At 43.2% G+C, this 24,558-nt stretch overlaps 1 protein-coding gene across 2 annotated transcripts in view; it reads left to right on the forward strand.

Annotated features, from left to right (window-relative positions):
- RSPO2 (R-spondin 2) overlaps positions 1-23,665 on the forward strand; it is a 102,327-nt gene extending 78,662 nt beyond the window's left edge. For both annotated transcript variants that reach the window (XM_081919030.1, XM_081919029.1), the window contains exon 6: positions 22,821-23,665. In XM_081919030.1, the coding sequence (XP_081775156.1) occupies positions 22,821-22,930 (110 nt within the window). In that variant the 3' untranslated portion in view covers positions 22,931-23,665. The remainder of the gene's footprint in view (positions 1-22,820) is intronic.
- Positions 23,666-24,558: the final 893 nt, after the last annotated feature.

Genomic DNA, 24,558 nt, shown 5'->3' on the forward strand with positions numbered 1-24,558 from the left:
GTTGTCTTTTAGAAGCCCCTCAAAGTATCGTGTGATCTGTGGGTTGCTTCTAAAATTATCTGTTTTTAATGGTTTTTAAAGAAAAATCCTTGCAAATGACCAGAGCACGAGTTAGAGCCGTCTCTGGGCAATTATGCAGTTGACGAACATTTAAAAATTCTGAATGGCAGCCAGATACTAATCCATATTGAAGTATTTATTCTTAACACGGTTGTACTTGATCCGGTGTATGTGAGTGTGTGTGCGCGCATGCAAAGAAACAAGCCCATCAATAGATACATTTTTATTGCATGTGACATTGCTTGAGTTGTCAAATTAGCTTCATCTTTTCGCCTCGCACTATTGGTAAGCTCTTCAAAAGGAGCACGGTGTGCACTGCTGTTTCTTGCTTGGAGCAGGGATTGCGTCTCCATCTGTAACATGCGCTTAGGAATTACATCCGTTCTGGAGAAATTAATTTCTTCAAGCAAAAGCTGCCAAGAGTCGTGTTCACCTTTAAACACTATTTCACTAGTTTATCAGATGGCGGCCCATTTGTGACACCCTTCAGACGTTCAGACCTCTGAGGTGCTGTCATACTGGTTAGGCTGTCTAGAACTCTTAGCTTGGAGGCCTCCCCCTGATTTGGAAATAACAGGGTGGAATTGTCCATGTGAAATACACAGCCACACAAGCATCCCACAACTGCCAGTGTAGGCATATTTTATGCCTACATAAAAAAGGAAATAAATAATCATCAGAGAATAATGAAGTGGGTCCTTATAACAGCTTTAGTTTAATAGCAGTCTGTGTGCAAAAACCACTGAATTTGTTGTCCTGCAAATACGTTCTTAATTCTAGTTCTCATGAATGCAGCCTATAGGCTTTAAAAGTATTGGGTGATGCCTGATTAAGCATTATTTTCAGGAGTTAGGAAATGCGGCTTCTTTCCAATGTGTGGCTTATTGTCCTCCTTCATCACTGACAGAAGCGGAATAATGTATTATTATTGTTATCATTCCCCATCCCTCACTCTAAGGTCTCAGGGCAGTTAAAACACAATATTAAAAACATTTTAAAACAACTGAAAATAGTGAGTATATGCAAATGAGCAAAATGTGCATATTTTAAATTAGGCTATTTAACTCTTTTGGGTTCTGGATTTGTGCAAATTTCTGTTGTGTGTATGTTTCTTTTTTTAGTAGAGTATATGTCATGTGACCTAGCAAGTTTTGTTTATTCTTTTACATTGGCTAGATGTTGTTTGAAATGACAGTGACATGGTATTTCACTGATTTACTGGAATTTCAGAAAGTTCTTCCCACTTGTAAACTTTTTTTTTTTTTTAAAGTGCCTGAATTTTGTTGTTTCTGATAATTCAGGCCTCAGCTGTATTCCAAGCAAAATAACTTGGGGGAAGAAGCAATATGCTGTTTTCTTGATAACTTAGTGTGACTTATTGAGCGATGTGTGTATAAGATGGAATTTCTGAGCACCTCATATGGAGTCAGACTCGGCTGGGCAGCAGACAAGTGTGGAGGTATCTAGTTGCAGGGTTTTGGCCAGAGCAACCGTAGGGTGCTAATGGAAGCAGTTGCTTTATGGGGTGTCAGATTTATTGTGAACTTTGTTTGAAGAAGTTCAAGCAAGGGGCATGGGCTTCCAGACACCCATGTTGGAGGAATTTTGGCAAATAGATTCACGGCAGTTAATATTTCCATGCAGATGGATTGCTGTCTGACCACATTTGTGATTGACATCATCCCTGAAAACAAAACAAAAAAAGCAACCACAGTTCATCCAAGTGATGGGCAACTTTAAAAAGAAAAGGGGGGAAAGAATATAGCAAAAAGACTAGGAAAGTATTTGCTTTTTACAGTGTTTGTAACATTTTTCAGTACAGGATATCGGGGGAGGGGAGAAGTGCTGATTGACACTTTTCTCTTGAACACTTGCCCATTGTGATGCTTTTGTTTTTCAAAAGTAAGGGAAGAATGTAAATTTAATTAATTAATAATGCCTGCCAGTGAACTCTGACAAGTGTGACTTGGGTGCCTTACAGTTCAATGATTCTACAATCAAGCCTAATTTCTTCAGCACTAAGACTTTGCCTAAATCTCACCTGGAGCAGAAATATGTCTTTGCATTTTTAATTTTTTTGAACTATTCCTCTGAATCTAAAATCACACACAATGATATCAAACCAATTCAGTGAAGCACAGGACCATAAAAGCAAAAAACAGATATTCAGCAGCAGATACTTATTCAGCTATTTAAAAAGCACCGCCAGCAGCTGGAGACCCAAGTCTGGGAAACCTTGAGATAAATGTTAGTATTGTCAAAACACAATGACTCCGGTCTAGCTCTGGGCGCGTGGAACAAAGTAACGTGAATAGTGGCATCAGCAGAGGGTGTCTGCCTCCAACTGTGCCGACAGTGTCTTAAGGTGCAAGGAGCACCAGCCTTGCTGAAACTAAGTAGATCTGGATCTTGCACCAGGAAACCCAGTGTTGAGTGCCATCATCGAAAGAGAAGTCATGAGACATGCAGGTATGGGGGGGGGTATACAAATTTAATATATAATAATAATGTGACTGTCATTAATGGGACAGCCTGAGCAATGTAGTGTCGGTGAGCACCACCTGCTCTCTCCAGCTTGCCTCTTCCTTTCTTAGTTGGGACGAACGCAACACAATTATGGGGGGAAGCACATAGCTTGCTGCCCGTTCTTGGCATATATACAGTTTTGCCATCTGCTGCTGATAAATACCGTCCTTTCCTCCTCCTCCTCCTCCTCCTCCTCCTCCTCCTCCTCCTTTCGGTCAAGCTGAACGCATTTCAAAACCGTAGGAAGAAGGGAGCGAATTTAATAAGTTGGATTGGGTATGGAAGAGGCAAGCCCTTAGGCTAACATTAGACAGAGGCCTGTCATGTTGATAGGGCTGTTAGATGGATCAAACTCGCAGGCTTTGGTTACAGCAGAAGAAGGAGCGATGGTGTCTTTGATCAGCACTGCCTGCGGAGAGGCTTTCGGGCCAAATGGTATGAGCTTCCTAGGAAAGATATACAAGGCAGCGCTGCACATCAGGTATCAAAGCGTTTTTACTGGCCTAAACAGCTAAAAATGATGATTGAAGCAGGGTTTGAGGCCCAGAGAAAGTCTAGCGGTGGGAAGGACTAATAGGAAAAACATTGCCGAGAACTCACGGAAGGGAAGCCTTGGGGCTTTAACCGGAAGCCCACTGGAATAAGGTATCGACAATCTGATATCGTGTGGCTGAGCAATCACGTCGGTAGGAAGCCGAACAAATTCCATTCCCTTTCAACTGTTTCCCTTCAAGCTCTAGCATCCAAGTAAGGACTTTTTCTACTTTTTGGCTGAGTTGTAAGTTGGGTCACTTTGGAGATCAACACTATGCATACATAGATATTTCATGATGGCTTCTGACTGAATATTCCTTTCTTAGGTTATAGGTCAGAAGCCCCAAATGACTGATTGATGCTTCCTCAGTGGGAACTAACGGTCAGTGTTCAACAGTGGTAACTTCTCTGAGCTCTGATGGGTAGACAGCTATGGGGAAAGGGCAAGTGTGTGGGCGAAGGAAGTGGCATCTATAAGTTTGGCAAGGACCGTGATACCTCAAGGACTGCCTCTCTCCATATGAACGGACCTGGACCCTGTGGTCACCACCTGAGACCCTTCTTTATGTGCCTCCTCCATGAGAGATCCACAGGGTGGCAACACAAGAATGGGCCTTTTCTGCAGTGGATCTGTTTGTGGAATTCTCTTCCCTGGGAGATTAGGCTGGCACCTTCGTTATATACCTTTAGGCACCAGACAAAAATGTAATTCTTCAATCAGGCCACTGGCTGAATAAAATCCTATAGGCTTTTACAAGTTTTGGAGGATTCTTGGTTTCCTTTGTTCCTATTCTTGTTTTGAGTATGTATTTTGTGTTTTTGTCTTGTGTCTTTATGTTGTGATCTGCCCTGAGGTCTACAAATGAAAAGCAGCATGCTGTTTTAATAAATAAATAAAAATAGGGTGACTTTTTTTCCCTTTGCTAATCCTAGAAGCCTCTAAGCCAAGATAGGAGAGGTGTGCTTGGTTGTAAGCAGAAAGAGTAAATATGGGGAGAGTGGAGAAGTAGAAACCTGATGGAATAGAGACATTATCCAAGGATGTAGACACTGCAGAATAGAAGGCAGAGGAGTTGTAGCTGTGTATGTGAGAGGGCAGGGAAGGAAGGGAGGGAGGGAGGGAGGGAGGGAGGAAGGAAGGAAGGAAGGAAGGAAGGAAGGAAGGAAGGAAGGAAGGAAGGAAGGAAGGAAGGGAGCTTACACCATGGGTCGAGTAGTAATTCTGCACCTAAAAAATCATTTAGTACTGCAAAAATTTCACTAATGCCTGTGCATGCCCACACTTTATTCCTCAAATTGACACCATTCAGTAGGGACTGTCAGCTGTCGCAAACATATCTAGGGTGTGTTTTTTTGAGCATTTCCAGAGGGTATAACTTAAGCCACTGTGAGAGGGCAAAGAAGCCGCCCCATTTGGCTGACAGGGTCCCCAGAATAAATGTGATTACCAGGTACAATGACAGTTCTGCAATATCGCCTGCCGCTTGGCATTGCTGTGAACTTAATGGCAGTTTGTGTCACGTGTTTTGCGCATGCCCTAAAGCTGTGCAGCTTTGACAGGATGTGGCAACTGAAACTAATCTCACTTTATCATCTTCGCTGAATCTTAGTTTTAATACTTTAATCCTGGGGAATATATCCCATGTGTTGGATCCGAACTACCCGGCACACTTCTGAGCCCCATTGAAATTAGCGGGAATAATTGGTTGTGCCTCATGTGTTACGTCCTATCAATTTCCATGGGTTTAGAATATGACTTGCATTGGTTGCATACACACCATACATTTAAAGTGCACCCCCGCCAAGAATCCTGGGAACTGTAGTTTACCCCTCACATAGCTGCAATTCCCAACACATAGTTAATAAACTATGGTTCCCAAGATTCTTTGGGGGACAACATGTGCTTTAAATGTATGGTGTGTTAGGTAAAGCTAAAGGACCCTGGACGGTTTTGTTGTTTAGTCGTTTAGTCGTGTCCGACTCTTTGCGACCCCGTGGACCAGAGCACGCCAGGCACTCCTGTCTTCCACTGCCTCCCGCAGTTTGGTCAAGCTCATGCTGGTAGCTTCGAGAACACTGTCCAACCATCTCGACCGCTGTCATCCCCTTCTCCTTGTGCCTTCCATCTTTCCCAACATCAGGGTCTTTTCCAGGGAGTCTTCTCTTCTCATGAGGTGGCCAAAGTATTGGAGCCTCAGCTTCAGGATCTGTCCTTCCAGCGAGCACTCGGGGCTGATTTCCCTCAGAATGGAGATGTTTGATCTTCTTGCAGTCCATGGGACTCTCAAGGGTCTCCTCCAGCACCAGAATTCAAAAGCATCAATTCTTCAGCGATCAGCCTTCCTTATGGTCCAGCTTTCGCTTCCATACATCACTACTGGGAAAAACATAGCTTTTACTATACGGACTACTTTTTAAGATGCTGCCTGGACGGTTAAGTCCAGTCAAACTTGACTATGGGATGCGGCACTCATCTTGCTTCAGGCCGAGGGAGCTGGCATTGTCTGCAGACAGCTTTCCAGGTCAAATGGTGTGTACATGGCATTTGTGTGGATTTTTCCCATTTTTTCTTTTTCATATTTTGTTCTCATTCTCTTGCTTCTCTTACTCCAACTTACTTTCCTCCCTTTTTTCTTGAGTGTGAAAGGGAGGGTGTCTTATCGAATGACCTGTACTGCTTCTAATTTATTATTTCAGCATATTATTAAAACAAATGTTATAGATGTGATTTATTATTAAAAAACAACTGAAATATCAGTGGGGAGGAAGCAACCGAGAGCTATTGTCTGTACACACCGGATCTATGTATGATGATTCTGGTTTTCATTTTTCCTTCCAAATACTAATATTTTTGCAGCATATTCCACGTATGCAACTAACTCGGATAAACGATGAGATCCACAGAGGAAAAACTAATCTGAAGGAAATTCTGGAGAAGAAAACCCTTAATGAAGGCTAAGAACAAGTGATCAGGAGGCTGTTGTTAGTAATGTTTTCCCATGGCCTATTTTATGTAACCAACACAACACCATCCACACACAAGGTAGTACAGTGGTACCTCGGGTTAAGTACTTAATTCGTTCCAGAGGTCCGTTCTTAATCTGAAACTGTTCTTAACCTGAAGACCACTTTAGCTAATGGGGCCTGCCGCTGCGTCGCCGCACAATTTCTGTTCTCATCCTGAAGCAAAGTTCTTAACCTGAAGCATTATTTCTGGGTTAGGGGAGTCTGTAACCTGAAGCGTATGTAACCTGAAGCGTATGTAACCTGAGGTACCACTGTAACAGGCATTGGGAGTTCCAGGGTTTGCAGGAGTACCAAAACAAATGTACCCCCTAAAGGAAGCCTCAGTCACACCCTAATGGGGATTAAGCATGACTAGTAATAATTGAGTAACCTCTCATCCAATTTACATGCCATTCCAATTTATAGCATCCTCTCCAGTTTCCTCAGAAACAGTTCTGAGGGTTCCAGAAGGAAAAGAGAAAGGACAATATTTGGACAAAGTGCCCCATGATATTCTTGTTGAGAAGCTGGTAAAATGTGGGTTGGATGAGGTAACTGTTAGGGACAGTTGAGGCAGCTGGGTATGTTTAGCCTGGAAAAGGAGCGCCAAAGAGGAGATATGATAGCCATCTTCAAATATCTAAAGGGCTCTCACATGGAAGATAAAGCAAATTTGTTTTCTCCTGCTCCGGAGGGTAGGAACCAAACCAACGGCTTCAAGTTACAAAAAAGGAGATTCCAACTAAACATCAGGAAGAACTTTCTGGTGGAAAGAGCTGTTTGACAGTGAAACAGACTCCCTCAGAAGGTGGTGGGCTCTCCTTCATGGGAGATTTTTAAACAGAGGTTGGATGGCTGTCTGTCATGGATGCTTCAGTTGAGATTTCTGCATTGCAGGGCATTGGCTTAGGTTGTCTTGACGGTCCCTTCCAACTTTACAAGTCCACTGTAGTCCACTTAGCTCCATATTGTCCACTCTACACAGACTGGGAGCTTTCTTCTGGGGCTCCTCAGAGAGGTCTTTCCCAGCCATTTCTGCAGATGCCTGACATTGAACCTGGGCCTATTTGCACAAAAAAGCCACCATACACTGCCATTGAGATTTGGCCCAGTTGTGGAATCACTGTTGGGTTGCATTTGGCTTTCTTGGTCCATCAGCTGAGCAGGCCTATTACAAAACTCACTAGTAAACTATGTTCATGTTTACTCAGAAGTAAGTCCCACTGGGCTCAAGGGGACACCATCCGTTGTGTGTTTAAGATGGCAGCGCTGAAAGCAAAAGAGGCAGATTCCATGCAAGCCCAGCATTGCAATTGAATAAGCTGTTGCCGCAAGCTTCACCTTCCAGCATTTTTTGCTCAACAGGGCTCTTGACAGGTCACGTGGGCCATCCAGCCACCAAATTCTCCCTTTTGGGAATGCAAACAGCTCACATAATTGTTCGAGAGAATAGCTGGATGGGTTAAGCAAGGGGAGGTTTAAGGTTTCTGAGCTATTTTGCAGAAAATGAAGTGATAACATTTACTGCTGGTGGTTGCATGGTTCAGTAACTAATTTTTTTTTCTTAAAAAAAAAGTTTGTTTATGCTTAGTTTGGACAAAGCTAATACCAGGCGAGTTTTATAATCAAATTTTCCCCTAACAATCATACTTCCCTTTTAAAAATAGGAGCTAGCAATGACCTTACTGAGGTCTTTTCTTCTTCTTCTTTTTTTAAATGTAAGCTATAACTCCAAGCGGTATCCTGCCTCGCTTGGACTTTTTGCTGTGCTTTCATGCCAGGACTTTCACTGGAAAATAAAAGCAGGGAATAATAATTAGATCTGGTTTGCTCCTCCTTGAAGCATCGCTCCGTGTTTATAACCGCCTAGATTTCTTTTTAAAGGGGAGGAAAACAGCAGGAAATTGAGTATTTAATTATGGACATAATTCTGAAATTTGGAGATGTTTCTTTGTTTCATGAGCCAAGGTTCGTATCGGCTTTTGATTTTTATAGTCCCCAACACATTTGGCTTATGCATCTCTACTGCAGACATTTTTTAAGTGAAAATGACTTCGAAAGGCATTTGCTGACTTGCATGGTTTCTTGAACTGCTGAGGGTTTTTAACCTAATTTCTAAGCTCCTGCCTGAACCTAGCATGGCCTGTTTCAGAAATGAGTGTGATCTAAGAAAGAGCTACTGTTGTATGGCATGTTTGAATTGTTGCAGCTATTCAGGACCATTCAGGACCTTCCTAGTTTCATTAAAGTGGACTTTTACTTTTCTGGGTGGGGTTCAAGCCAAGTTTCCAGAGATAATTGCTAGTGCTTTGTCCTTTGGAAACTTCCCCCATTGAAATATTTGCTTCCAATGATGTTTGCAGGACCGTACGTGTAAGGGGGAGGGAGGTACTGTGGAATCCTGGACTCCTCAAACTTACTGGGTTTTCATTAGAAAAAACAACCCGAAACTGGATTTTGTAAAATAGTTCTCTTCTCAAAAAATACTTTAAAATGAATATTTTAAGATAAAATAATTTAGAAATGCACGTTGAGATAAAAATAGTTATTCTATTAAGTCTGTCATGATGAAATATATATTCAAAACCAAAATGTTCTACAGTTTTTAAAAAAAACAACAACCCAAATGACTTAAAATTAAATGGACGTAAACCACAAATACATAGATTCAGCCAACCCTAATGTACACTTCCATGACATTTTAAAAATTCAATTAAATTTCATTTTACATTTAATACAGTGGGTGGTATTTAACTTACTCAGATGCATTGAAATGAATGCCCATGACTAAGGCCCATTAATTTCCAGACGTCTTTTCTGAAGAAAACATAGTTGAATACCACACAATCAAATTATTTTAAATGGTATTGGGTTGTATGCAATGATAGCCCTACTCAGAGTAGACCCATTGCAATCTAGGTCAGTTCTGGATCTACTCTGGCTAGAGCTAGCACCATTAGGGCCAAGCTACATGTTACATTAAATGTGTAATCACATTTGACATATGTTTTCTTCTACGCGGTCAGGGTTAGGGTGGGACTGTTGCATGTGGGAAGGCTCCAGCCAGTTGTGAGGCTAGCAGCTTCCCTCTCTTGCCAAAGAGAGAGGGACCGCCAAAGTACAAGATGGCCCCTTTATTCCACATAACTACATAAGCCAGCTGGACTGGCAGATGACTCTTATTTAAACCCTGGCAACGGCAGGGCATCCTCCCTTCCCCTCAGGGCAGCAGCTAGCTTAGGTAGTGCATTGCAAGCTGTGTCAAACACAGAGAAGGCGCTGTGTTCAAATGCCTCACCACCGCTCTCTGTCCCCCAGCATCTGCCACCTGAGGCAGCCGCCTCACTCTGTCTAATGGTAGGACCACACCATCCATCCATACATTCTCATAGCTGTCAACTTACAGATTTGAAAATAAGGGACCAGCAGCCTCGAAAATACAGGATCAGCAGCCAAAATAAGGGATTTTCAAAGCACAGGTATGTTCAATCTCCGAGCCCCTCCGAGCCAAAGGCAGAAAGCCCAGCTAGCAGCCAAACGAAGCCTCAAGCGGTGGTTCCCACAGTGCAGCAACCCAGCAAAGGGGATGCAGCAAGGAAAACCACCGTCACCTCTCCGCTGGGAAGCGCTGAGCAAAGGCAAGTCCTCAGGCAACATGGCCGATTTGATCGGCACAAGGCATGCAAGCTCCACCCCCCCAGTCCTTCTTAGACTCCTTATTGGGTGAGCAACGTAGCCAAGCAACACAGTTGGAGCCTCCCTCCCTGGCCAGCAGGGAGGGAGGGAGAGGAGCTGCTTCCTTTGAAACCCAGGAAATTTAAGGGACATCATCAATAGGGGCAGTAGCGGGACACTTTCCCGCCAAATAAGGGACGGTTGACAGCTATGCATTCCACATATACAGACAATTGATGCTATAACCAGAGATCCTTTTAGTGATCTTCTTCCAAGACGAAACAGCTATATATAGTTATGCAACCTTCTTTTATATCAGTCTCTCATATTTCTATTTCCCTTGGTATTTCACCGTAACTCTGATTGCTGTGCTGGCAGCAGTGGGTCAGGGTGTCTGGCTGTCAACCAGAAGATTGGTGATTTGAACCCCCCAGGGACAGCTGTGGTCAGGATTCTTGCATTGCAGGGGCTTAAACTAGATAACCCTTCCAACTCTTCTTTTTAATAATCTTTTTTTATTTGATTCTTCAAATGTCGATTTATAACAAAACCAAATACATTCCCATATACAGAGATTTCTCTGAATCTTGCGACTTCCCCCCATCCCCTCCATGGGTCCTAATGTCAACATTTTCAACTGCATATTATATCATAATCTATATTTTATATCTATCCATAGTATTTGTTACATTAGAAGTAGGATTAAAATCCCGCTAATGTTTTCATTTGCTTACAGTGGTCACCTAAATAAATCATGAATTTTTCCCCATTCTTTCTTAATGTTTTTGTCCTCTTGGTTCCTGAGCTTTCCAGTCAGCTTTGCCATTTTGACGTAGTCTATCAGCTTATTTTGCCATTCCTCTCTGGTAAGGACTCTTTCTTCTTTCCCTCTTGAGGCTAGCAGCATCCGTGTGGCTGTTGTCACATACATAAAAAGTCTTTTCTGCTCCTTTGGAATGTTGGTACCTAATAATTCGTAATAAAAAGGCTTCTGGTTTTTTAACAAAAGTTATTTTAAATATTTTTTCCCCATTTCATTATACAGTAGTACCTTGGGTTAAGTACTTAATTCGTTCCAGAGGTCCGTTCTTAACCTGAAACTGTTCTTAACCTGAAGCACCACTTTAGCTAATGGGGCCTCCCACTGCCGCTGCCCCGCTGGAGCACGATTTCTGTTCTCATCCTGGAGCAAAGTTCTTAACCCGAGGTACTATTTCTGGGTTAGCGGAGTCTGTAACCTGAAGCGTATGTAACCCGAGGTACCACTGTATATCATCTCCCATAAAGCTTTTATTACCTTACACGACTACCACATATGATATCAATAGCAAGACCCTTCCGATTCTTCAATTCTATTCTTCTTCTCCCTAATCTACAACATTCCCAATAAATTGTACGGTTGAATCTTCGCCTGCACCTTACTGAACATTTTCAATCAAGCTTTGATTTTCCTGTCTACCAAATGGTTATAATCATAGAAATGTAGACTTGGAAGATACAGTTGTAGGTATAATATAGCCCAAGAACTTAAAGCAAGGATGCAGAGCATGTTCTTGGACTAGAACTCTCCACACCCCTGATAACTGATAATTTCTGGCTGGGGGCTGATGGCACCAGGGAACCACAAGTTCCCCATCCATTATCTGTGATAGTTCCTGGCCATAAAGGACCGCTGAAGCCTTTCTATTGGCCAAACTGTTCAGGTCATGCTTCTGCTTTTGTAGCACTTTGTACAATCTGCTGTGGATGTCAGGAGTTGCTACAGTTCCACATTACATCCCGAAAACTGTTGCTCTGGTTTCTCTGCAAAAAAATCAAATTATTTTTAAAAAAAGTTTTCTGTGATTGATGTAGATCGTCCTGCGTCTGTGCTGTTTCTGGCCAATTTTTCTTCTAGCCAACAGCTACCAGGGCATCTTTCTTGTTGGAAGGAAGGAAGGAAGGAAGGAAGGAAGGAAGGAAGGAAGGAAGGAAGGAAGGAAAGAAAGATGTTTGCTTAATTTGTACCAGTTCAACAAATGGAGCATTTTAGAAAGAAATGATGTCTGCTTAATTTGTACCAGTTCAGCAAACTGAGGATTTTTTTAAAGGAAATTAAGAAAAACCTGCATAAGCAATTTTGAGAGGGAGGATGTGCATGGATTATACTGAGACAAAGTGAAAAAAGAAAGGAAACGTGAAAAATTAGAAGTATATCGTCTGTCCCCCTTCCCTTAGTAATCAAAGCTAGGTTTCTGTAGCCTCGTTCCATGTTTTGGGTTAGGCTGCAATGTAGGTTAAAAACTAATTCATTATTGACCTATAATTCCAAATCCCAACCACAATCGTTCTAACAATAAACTTTAAAAAGAAGTTATGGTTGGTGGTGGTATTTTTCCCTTATGAGGTTCACCTGCGGTGCTTAAACAGGCACATACCTGGGTGCAGCTCTAGGAACTGAGTCGTGAAACTGAAATTGTACATGCTGGCAGGGAATTGTTTCTTGAAGTGATGCTTAAGATTCCTGCTGGGTCCTGTGCCGGAATCGCTGGTGCGGTGGGCTGTTATGCTAACCTTATGTTTCCCAAGAGCCAAGTTCAAATCTTCATTTCATATTTCATAAGTAAAGTGATTTTTGTTGGCTGTGAGATGTGGCTTGTGAGATGATTAATTTACTTTGCTTCGGCCGGAGCCATCCTTGCAGCCTGTGGTTCCTCTGATCGGATCAGTTAGATGGGTTTTGGCTCAAGTTTGGAAGCAGCTGCCGGCTGCCTGGCCCCCCTTTATTTATTTATTATTTTATCTATTTTATTTTAGCTTTAAGCAGCATTCAGGGATCGTGCACAGCTTTTGTATCAGTGGAGAATTTGAGAGCGATCCACTGTCTAGCCTATGAGATGTTAAGTGCAGGTAAACATTGCATTTATGAGAAAACAGATCCGCTTTTCAGAAATAGCAACTGCCACATGGAATTTTAGGGCCACGGGGGATGAAGTACAAATAGTTCAGGGCCAGGGTGTTTTTTTTTAATTGTTTTTTTTAAAAAAACTTTACAGATGAGCTTGTGGCTTACGGATATATTGTCAGCAGTAAACCCTTTAATGGTGTTATCCATGAAGGTATCTTACACCACCCCTCTCCATCGTCCTGTAGATTAAGATGATCCATTCTTGTGTAAATGCAGTTTAAAATTGCCCAGCCATCTCCACAGGGCATTTGCCAGCTGGTTCTTCTCCGTAAAGAAAGGTGTGAGTCAAGACTCCGCATGATAGCTGCTGTTTCCTGTGCCATCCTTCCATGTTTGAGGAGCACTTACTTAGAGCACCCCAGTTCAGATCTCTGCCAAGCCCCCCCCCCCAAGGAACAGAAATGCTGCTGCGCTTGCAGGCTTCCCACAGGCCTTTGGTTGGCCACTGTGACAACAGGATCCTGGACTAGATGGGCCACTGGCTTAATCCAGTGGGTCTCATTTTACGGTTATTTTACCTTGAGGCCTGGCGCTAAGAGGAGGAGAAGAAGAGTTTGGACTTGATATCCCGCCTTTCAATCCCCTTAAGGAGTCTCAAAGCGGCTAGCAATCTCCTTTCCCTTCCTCCCCCACAACAAACACTCTGTGAGGTGAGTGAGTCTGAGAGACTTCAGAGAAGTGTGACTGGCCCACGGTCACCCAGCAGCTGCATGTGGAGGAGTGGAGACACGAACCTGGTTCACCAGATTATGAGTCCACCACTCTTAACCACTACACCACACTGGCTCTCCAACTACAGGGTTGGAGTTCAGTCACCTCAACGATTCAAGTTGCAAGATTGAGTTCAGTCACCTCAGCGATTCAAGTTGCAAGATTTTTTAGGGTCGGGGTGAAGAACCTCAGGGGACAAATGTGCTCCACCCCAAGCCTATCTATCTAGCCCTTGGGATGCTGCCCAGGTGAAGTCCCCACTTTATGCCTCATCCTGAACCTGCTCTAACCAGAGTCCCCCTTGAGTGGTTGTGCCTGACTAGAATGTGTTAGTCAAGGGTAAGAAATCCCACTCACTCCATTGTCTGGATAGGTCACTTCCTCGTTCACACTGAGAAAATATTGTAGGTGAATACCTTCTGAGGTGTTCTTCTGACCACCTTCTTTTGGAAGAATCTCAGTGCAGGTCATGTGCAAACAACAGCAGCATCAGTCCCAGTCAGGGATGGAGAAACCTGTCAGTCTCCATCTCTTTCCATTTCTCCTTTCCCCTTTTTAAATATAATTTTTAATTTAATTTTCAGCATATCATTTTCAACGGTAATTAAGCATATTTTAACATCTTATACAATTTTTTGACTTCCATCAATCTCACCTGAAAATTTTCCAGTCTAATATCTAAATATACATTTCCCACTTCTTCAATTACATTTAATTCATAACTGATATCACTGTTTTGACCAAACTGCGGGAGGCAGTGGAAGACAGAAGTGCCTGGCATGCTCTGGTCCATGGGGTCATGAAGAGTCGGACACAACTAAACGACTAAACAACAACAACAATATCACTGTTCTTTCTCTAATTTGCAATGTTTCATACATTCCTCTTTACACAGCTTCTTGTAGTCCTACTAGCGTAATTTGTTGGTTACAAGTGTTCCTCAGATAGTTCGTATATTTGTTCCAATCTTCTGTAAATCTCTGGTCCCGCAGGTTTCGAATCCTTCGAATCCTGTCATTTTGTCCAATTCTGCATAGTCCATTAATTTTGTTTGCCATTCTTCTTTCATTGGCATCTCTTCTTGTTTCCATTTCTGGGCTAACAATACTCTTGCCGCTGTTGTTGCATATAAAAACAATTTAACATCTTGCATATTAATATCCTCTCCTATAATACCAAGTAAAAATGCTTTGTGTTTTTTTTTAAAAAAATGTATATTTCAACATCTTTTTCCATTTTCCCTTTTCCAATCATAAGTTCAATTTGTCCCATTTCTGCTTCACTCTGTGATTCCCCCTCCCCTTTCTTGCACATTTCTTCTAATATACACATTTATATGCATGTTTACCTCATATACACATTTTTTGCAAGCATTCCCCCCCCCCCATGTAGTGCATTTTGTACATTGATTTCAGCAGTGAGTGTGGTTTTCGTGTGAGCCTTCCCCCCAAATAAGATTTTTTGCATGCATTTTTCGGTTTCAGGACTGCATCCCAGCATCTGGAGAGGGGCGAGTTTCGAAGGAAGTTGAGTCTCAGTTCGTGTATGGGTTCAGGAGGTACCAGTTATATTGATTTGCAAAAAAAGTTCTGACCGAATGAATCATCCCCTCCAATCACTAGTCTCAGTGGGTGATGCATGGTTCAGAATAAAATCTGGGAATCGACTAAGGATCCAAAAGAGTGAAGAAATATAGTAACCTAGCAAAGTTCATTTTCAAGGTCCCCTGAAGTCCACAGATGATGAGGAAACAGGCTGCTTCTTGGAGACTAAAGCAGAGACATTAATACGTGTGCTAAATCTTTCGCCAGAAGACAGAAATATCTGAGTATACATTACAATTTGAATAAATCAAACCTGTCTTTATCTGTACGAATAAAAATAGCTATGCCAACTATAACATTACCTGGGTAATCTTTCTCTCTTTCTTTCTGTCTTTAAAGCACAGATTGAAGGAGACATTGATTCCAGACTAGGTTAGATGCACCTAGGCTTAACTGAAACCAAAAATAAGTATTTCGCTTCAGGTTTTACAATATATAAGAGGCAGGTTTTTTAAAAAAACAAAAACAACAAAACAATTTTAATGGTGGTCTTTTGGGCTGACAATGAGTAGCAGCTTCCTTTTTAGTAAATTGTTAAACTTCCTTCAGTATTTTTTAAAGACACTGATACACACTCAGTTCAGATGTCTCAGTTCAGCAACGATTTCATGGAACAGGTGCTCATGCACCAAGTGGCAGAGAAGACTTTCTGGTTTGTTAAACCACAGTTTCTCAATGATGTCCAGACCAGGAAACTGGTTTAAGCCCAGCCTTCCCCAATGTGGTACTCTCCAGATGTTCTGAAATACAACTCACATCAACCCCAAACATCATGGCAAATGGTCAGGGATGACGGGAGTTGCAGTCCAAAACACCTTGAGGACATCTGCTTAGGGAAGGCTGGTTTAAGCACTCCCTACAAACCAAGGTTGGGACGCAGGTGGCGCTGTGGGTTAAAGCCTCAGCACCTAGGACTTGCAGATCGAAAGGTCGGCGGTTCGAATCCCTGCGGTGGGGTGCGCTCCCGCTGCTCGGTCCTAGCGCCTGCCAACCTAGCAGTTCGAAAGCACCTCTGGGTGCAAGTAGATAAATAGGGACCGCTTACCAGCGGGAAGGTAAACGGCGTTTCCGTGTGCGGCTCTGGCTCGCCAGAGCAGCGATGTCACGCTGGCCACGTGACCCGGAAGTGTCTCCGGACAGCGCTGGCCCCTGGCCTCTTAAGTGAGATGGGCGCACAACCCCAGAGTCTGTCAAGACTGGCCCGTACAGGCAGGGGTACCTTTACCTTTACCTTTACAAACCAAGGTTGCATATTGCAAAGTCCCAGTCACCTGGTTCAGACAGTTGCTGGAGGAACTATGGTGGTGGTTGTTTTGAGAACAAGCAAGTGATGAGCTTGGTAGGTACTCTTCTCCCATTATCTAGTGCAAACCATAGTTTGCTGGACATTAAAGTCTGGACATAAGGTTCTTTCCTAGGAAAAAACTGATAATAAATTATTTGCTTTCCTAAATTGTGCCAGCCTGGGTTTTTATGAGAATATTTCAGTTCCACAGAAACTAGAATGAATTTAAAATGGCACAGCAGCAAAGCTTAGTAAACTTCACCCGTGATTGTGGACATCCATGTCTGCACAATTATCATCAAGTTGGAGGTTTCTATTTTATGGAAAAATCTGTGAGCACGACTGGTTTAGTAGCTCTGAAGCAATGATGAATATCTTCATGTTGACCCATCCAAACATGACGTGAACCTCCCCAGGCGGTGTCTCTGCGCCAGACATAGCTACAGACTCCGGGCCAGAAGTACAGCAAAGCTCTAGGCTCAGGGCATATGGAATAAAGATAGACTTCTAAGTTAAACAAATACTAATACAAATAGCTGCTGGCGGTACAAATGATCTTCTTTTTCCTGTTTGCATTGTAAGTTGCATGACGGCTTCTAGCTAGCGATTGTTGATCATGCAAGACTCGAAATGGGTCTCTTTTGGTATAAGTGTACATTTGGACAGGAGCTATAGCTTAGTGGTTTGTGTATGGCAAGTACCTGTATTTAAATGGCGGGTGGCCTGCATCCCTTTGAAGGTAGTTGGACTCCAGCTCTCATCAGCTGGTCAGCATGACCAGTGGCCAAGGGCGATGGGGAACTGGTGAGTTCCAACAACATGTGGATGTCCAACAGACTGTCCAGGCCTGCTTTAAGGGATCTTCGGACTCACTGAATGGGAGTTGTAGTCCAATGACATTAGGAGGAACACGGGGTTCCCCATCTTAGGGCTGGGAAAGACCTTTGCCTGAGACCTTGAAGAGTTGTCTGCTTGCAGAGTGGATAGCACTGAATTAAAGTGTTCTGAAGCACTACAAGGGTGCAGAATGTGCCAGTTGCTCTATATACAGTGGTACCTCGGGTTAAGTACTTAATTCGTTCCGGAGGTCTGTTCTTCACCTGAAACTGTTCTTAACCTGAAGCACCACTTTAGCTAATGGGGCCTCCTACTGCTGCCATGCCGCCGGAGCACAATTTCTGTTCTCATCCTGAAGCAAAGTTCTTAACCTGAGGTACTATTTCTGGGTTAGCTGAGTCTGTAACCTGAAGCGTATGTAACCCGAGGTACCACGGTACATGATAAAGCAGTGCTATTTTTCTAGAAAAAGAGGTGCTGGAACTCACCATGAATGCCTCCCTTGTTCTCTTATAATGGTAATGGCGCCCAACTGAGAGGCGCCAGAACTCAGTTCCGGCGAGTTCCGGCTGGACAAAAGTCCCTGACTACAAGTATAGTATTGTTTTTCTGCCCTTTTGCAGGAGGAAGGGGTTTTTGTGTGTGCCCTTCATCTTATTTATTTATTTATTGCACACCTCTCTAACAAGTAGCACTCTGCAAATGAAAAACTGGCTATGAGCAAATACATTCCCAACATTTTGATGTTTCGTAGAAAAGGTCCTTAATGGAGCATAATCTGATTTGCATTGTGGAAATTAAATTTTACCGGCGCCACAATCACGGGATTCCCCTCCCCTTCTTTGCGGCATTGGGAGAGAGAAAGAGAGAGAGAAAGAGAGAGAGAAAAAGAGAGAAGGTATGCCAAGCAGAGCCTGGTGAGAACACAGGGAGGCAAAGTATCTGCTTTTGAAACGTTAAGCAGGGCGAAATCTAAGCCAGAATGCGGGACGTGGTGCATTTTTCCGTGCTCTCCTGATGTTTTGTCTAAAGACCTGTTTAACTGATCCCTAACCATCAGCTGCAAGTTGCTTTTAATTTAGTGGTCCGCTGCGAGCACCGAACATTTTCACAGCTGTTAAGTAGTAGTTACTTTGCTTTCAAAGAAGCACCCCGAAGCTCTGCTTGTTAATCACAAAGCACCCTGGTGGTCATTGTTTTGTGTTTGAACAGCCCACTTATCCACCTTGGTAGTTTCCTAGAGGTAATGACCCAAAGTAGGCTAATAAACCCTTTCATGGTGTGGCAGCTCTTTCATCTCCATCCTTTACTTTATTGATCTCCATTGAAGCACCGAATGGCTTTGTAGTATAATTGCACTTAAGGAGTTGTGTGTGGATGCTCTTGGTGGGAGTAACAGGAATTTGAAGGCAATGATTTTGAAGTTCAGTAACTGAATAAATGTGGGAATGTCGAGTGTGGAGAGCAGGTTTTGTCCCCTTGGAAATCTCAAGGACCTAGATAAACCTGCTCTCAAGCAGCATGTTGTTATTGTTTAGTCATTTAGTCGTGTCCGATTCTTCGTGACCCCATGGACCAGAGCACGCCAGGCACTCCTGTCTTCCACTGCCTCTCGCAGCTTGATCAAACTCATGCTGGTAACTTTGAGAACACTGTCCAACTATCTCATCCTCTGTCGTCCCCTTCTCCTTGTGCCCTCCATCTTTCCCTTTTCCAGGGAGTCTTCTCTTCCCATGAGGTTGCCAAAGTATTGGAGCCTCAGCTTCACGATCTGTCCTTCCAAGTGAGCACTCAGGGCTGATTTCCTTCAGAATGGATCAGTTTGATCTTCTTGCAGTCCACGGGACTCTCAAGAGTCTCCTGCAGCACCATAATTCAAAAGCATCAATTCTTCAGCATTACATTGGCTTTCCCATAGCCTAAGATCAGGAGAGGCGATGTTCTGATGCAACTCCCTTTGTATATTACATGGGCTTCCTCTAGTAACAGGGCTTTCTTTCTGGGACTCCTGTCCTATGGAAACTCATCTTCAAGGAGCCCAATCAAGTTCCAGGACTCCATATATGTTGAATGTGGGTGAAGATAGGGATGAGCAAGTCAGTTTCTCATTTTCCCCATATTGACTTCAGTTCTCCACATCAGTTTCCCCACAACAAAGAAACCCTCTCAAAAGTTCATCAGCGTTTTAGTGTCCCTTTGTCCTAATATGCACACCTTTCTGAGCAATCTTGACTCGTCGGAGAACTGCATTGCAAAATTTGGAGAACTGCCAATTTCACTTTGCATGTTCTGAATGGGAAATGCAAACCAAAACCGAAATTCTCCCCCGTCCCCTAGGTGCGAGGCATGCTAATTTGGTTTCCATCCGTTGTCTGTTTTTAATTTGTAATTCCGAAGTCTATTCTGATGGTTTCTTGTTCGCTGTGGTTTTGGTATTGCAGTTCTCTGTATTTTATGGTGTGCCACTCTGTGTGTGCTCTAGGGACCAACCAGCAGGGTAAATGTGTAATTAACAATGACAGAGATGCCATTAGCTAAGCGCCATGGATTTTTCAATCATTCAGTTTCTAACCAGTCTTTAACTAAAGATCAATGCATACAAGATGCTCACCATGAGTGAGCTGTAGAACCAACCCTCTCTACAGTGAGTGGTTCCCAGCTGAAGGATTTGCCATGTAGATCACCATCATTCTGTTAAGAGTCTTTCCACCAATGGCAGGTAATGTCTTGCAGGGACATGGCGATTCTTGAGACGATGACAGACATCCTATGTTCACAGCTGGGGTAGGGATCACTCACCACAGGGAGACTATTTCAACTTTTGCATCACAGTTTTGCAAAGGAGGCATTCCAGTTGGGACACATTCACACGTTGGTCGCTTGTACTTCCAGTTGTGCAAAACTAGAGGGGCAAGATGCATTGCTTAGAGCCAGACATCAGAGGTGGATTGCAGGTACAGATGGATGAGCATCTTTGACCCTTCTTAGGTTGGGCTGATTGAGAAATGATCCGAGTTATTCACAAAATAAATTAGAATAGCTCCATCGATTTTCTGAGCCAATCTGACATTTGAAAAATAAGCCCACCTCCCAGTTTTGTGCTCAATGTCCCAATAAAATTGGGGGAAACATTGACTCTCTGGATGTTGCTGAACTACAACTCCCATCAACCCCAGCAAGCCTGGCCCAAAATATTGGGGAAACATATAGAGGACTGCATACCTGCTTTAGAAGCATTGAACGTCCCAATATTGATGGGATTCCATCCTATTGGAAATACCATTCTGATCCCTCAAGGTTTCAGAGGCCATGTCTAGATTATCGTCAGCCTCAGCCCCGGCTTCCACTGTTTTATTATTTTGCCTGCTCTTTTACTGCTGATGTTTCACATTATACCCTGTGTTTCATAGATATTGTTTGGACTGCTATATGAAAGCCAGTTTGGGAGCCCGAAAATGTCAAACAAGCAAATCAATAAACAACTTGAGATCTTTCTGCATCTGTAACTGAGATGGTGGTTTAGTTACCTTTTGTAGAAAAGAGAAGTAGAAATGGGGAGGATGGAAAAGGATCAAAGGTGAACAAGTTTCCACAAGGAAACGTCTCTGAGTCAAACTTAGTTGGATACAGCACTTTACATGGGATCCAAATCATTTCATCAACACCACCACAACAACAATAAATTAATTCTACCACTCCGGATTTTAAAAGTGAATATCTAGTGCCCTCCTGTGGCTCAAGGGTGCATATTCTAACCAAAAGAAACTACAGGTGACTCCTGTTGCCAAGCAGATGAAGGCCTTGCCCATGCATGGTATTGAATTATACTATAATAAAGAATTGTTATGTAAGTGTGAGATGCTTTGTCCAACAACATTATAAAATATATGCACCAGCCTTTTGTTCTGGTGCATCCATCCACTCTCTGAATTGCTGCAATCTATTATTTTTCCACCTTCCTTGCACCCTTAACAAACCACAGTCCCCAAAATTATTTGCAAGAAGCCATGACTGTTCAAAGTGGTATAATACCACTTTAAATGTGTGAATGTGGCCTTTGAAGGGCTTGGGCCACATGGTTCAGCAGCGTCTTCTACAAATTCTTTCAGTGTGTAAAGGAGTTGTGTGACTCTGCCCCCAATTGTGTGACTATTACGGAGCAGCATGAAACCTGAATTTGCTTATTTCTCCTCCTCCCTCCCCTTTCATTGTCCTTTTATGCCGTTCTGCTTAAGCTGAGTTCTAACAACACCCCTGTGCCAAATTGCAAAAAGGAGGTCCCTTTCATCCCAGGCCCTCAAAGCTTAGACAGTCTTAGCATCTTCAAATATGCCTTTGCTGAGGGTGCATTTGGAATAGGGAAACACCACCAGAATAGTGTTTGCTGTGGGTTGCTGGGATAGCCTGTGATCTAGAGTCTCTTAAGTCTACTGCGTTTCATTGCCCTTTCACGGGGGACATGACGTATTTTCAAAAGCATGCTGGCAATTTGATCCAGTTCTCACTCAGAGGAGGAACAAATGACATTAGACTGCTTCCCCTTGGAAAAAATGGAGGGCTGTGCTCTGAACTGCTGGCTTAATTAGTTCAAGGGACTGCCTTGGAAAAAGCGGAGTTTGTTCTTTACTCCATAAAATTCTGCTTGATGCGTTCTTAAACAGAAGAAGCTGTCTTATATTGGGTCAGCATGTTGGTCCATCTGAGCTCAGCTTTGGAATGACAGCAGGTCTGCAGGGTCTTCAGATGGGAGGCTATCTCTGCCTTACCTAGAGATTGAACCTGAAGCAGAGCGCCCCGCGCACCGGACAAACATCCGCAGCGTGGGGAGCCCTGCAGGAGTTCCCCGCAGGGCTCCCCACGCTGCGGATAGCAGCCTACCACCCGGCGGGCGGCGCACCCTGAAGCAGAACGTCCCGCGCGCCGGGCAGACATCGGCCAGCCCCACAAGTAGCGCTACCATCCTGCTGTTCCTCGACCTGGTTCGGTTTCCCCGACCTGCTTTTGGGGGGGAAATAAAGGGGAATTTTTCCCCCTTTATTTCCCCCCAAAAAAACTAGGTGCGTCCTATGGGACGAAAAATACGGTACATCAATCAAAACAACAATGTATTTTTAAGGAGAAATGGGTACTAAAATGCTGATGGGTTTTTTAAAAATGCAAATAGTTGTAGAAATGTGGAAAACTTAATTTAAGATGGGAAGAAACTGGTGGAACCAAAACGGACAGATGTGCCCATTCCTAGTTGGAGCACACTTGAAAGCTGCTAAAGATGACCTCCCTGCGGTGACTGGTGTTCATGTGGCTTCCCAACATTTTAAAAGCGCGGCATGGAACTTGACCATGACCTTATTCATCCTCCTCCCTCTCCACATTCCTGGTGCCCATCGGAGGGAGTGTAGAGGATTGCAACGTGATGCCCCAACTCCATTCATTATAGCAGCTATGGATGAGGATCAGTTGCTGCGAGGAGTCCATTGTCGCTGGCATTGTCTCGTTTCTTTGGGGCATGGGCTCCAGCTGCCCGATACAAACTTTTTTGTAGTCATTCTCTCTCTTCTCCCAGTCTCTCAAAAAGGTATGTCTTTTTCTAATTGCTCACAGTTGGCTTACAATGTGTGTGTGCTCTTTCTTATAGGAAAGAGGACACCGAAGATAAAAGACAAGAAGAAGAAGAAAAAGAATTTAATGGAGCGAGCACAGAAGCAGCACAGCCTCTTCTTAGCTACAGACCGAGCCGGCCAATAGAGACTTTGGTCATGTGTTTCTGTTGTTCTTTTATTTTTATTTTTTTGCAAAATGCACAGAAGCTGCTAAATGCTCCTGCACACTGATGCACTGCAATTCAGCTGCTGCTTTGACAGTATTGGTTTGCAAATAACTTGTGGAGGGGAAAAAAAGAGAGAGGATATGTCCACAAGCTTGTTTGTATGTGTGTTATTTATACTTTTGTCGTTGTCGTTATTGCCGTCGTCGTTGGTTTACCCCCCCCCCCAAAAAAAAAACCCCAGGAGACTCCAGGGACAGAACAAGCGCACTGAGTTGAATCAGTAAGTGTGGGTATCCAAAAAGCTCTTCTTTTTGTTTCGTTTTCTGTTTTGACTTCAGTCGGTGCCTGCAAGATGGAGGCAGCCAGCGTCTTGGCATGGAATGTTGCAGCAGGAGCTTCGGGCTGCAAATCATCGCTGGGTGATGACGGACTTGTGCATATTTATATAAGGAAAGGAACTCGGGGGAGTTTAGCGTTGCATATATGTCCTCTCGTTTCTCATCTTGTACATTTTTCAAGAGTAAATAACACTAAGCAGATATTCATAGATAATGTACTTTTTGTCCTCAGCACCTGTTGTATTGGAACAGTTGTATAGTCAAACTGCTCTCGACTGATATATCACAGGAGTTGCTGCTTAGTATTTCTGGAGCATAGCAGTTCCCATGTGTACATATTATGCTGTCTACGTATAAATAAACCTATTTACAATACGCCTGTGTCTGTTTTTCTGTATATGCAAGTCATTACTCATCTTCGGTGTCGGGTCACTTTGGTTCCAGTTAGGGATTGGGTGGGGTGGTGGAATGTGAACCTAACCAAATTTGCAGTTCCTGAACCAGCAGGGCAGCCGAAAACACTTTGGAATTTCCAGCGCTCCGAATTTTGCGATGCACATCTCTGACCAAAACATGCATTACAATGTGTGCATTGGTGAAAAGTATGTGCAGCAATGCGTATAGTGGACAAATGTGTAGAATTATGAGAAATGATTTGTTTACAATGTCTGCAAATGTGTGAAGAAATGGGATGAACTGATCCCATCTGTTTAATGAAAAGAGCAAAGCGAAACAAGTAACTTCCATCCAAGTGGGATGGTTCTACCATTGATGGCAGCATGGAGCTTAAAATCTGCATAGCATATACATCTCCCCATTAGCTACAGACATATCCGTATCATTTTCAAAATGCAACATAGAGACTAACAATGTATACCTCAACTTATTTTTTAAACTGCTGATGCTGCACAGGAGAGAAAATGGATGACTAGGAAGCATCTAGTTAACCCTTCTAGTTAAACCATCAATATCAAGGGCCCATTCTATTTAACCCGGTCAGCTTTTGGAGTGTGCTTTGTCATTAATCTTTCAGAGCCTCGATTCAAAGTTCTCCCATTTGGAAGTGTTAAACCACCACTGGCTACATTCTTCCACACGCTAAACACTCAGACGTGGTACTAAAATACGCTGGCCTTCAAAATGGCTCTTCTTGCAACCCACACAGTTAGATTGCCATGTTACTAAGGTTTAGGGGGTGGCGTCCTCTCTACCAAGAGGGGAGGTTAAAGCAGTCTTTTCCATTTCTCATCCCTGTGATTTAAAAAAGC

Source organism: Podarcis melisellensis (genome assembly GCF_964234715.1).
Source record: "Podarcis melisellensis genome assembly, chromosome: 7".
Taxonomy (NCBI): Eukaryota; Metazoa; Chordata; class Lepidosauria; order Squamata; family Lacertidae; genus Podarcis; species Podarcis melisellensis.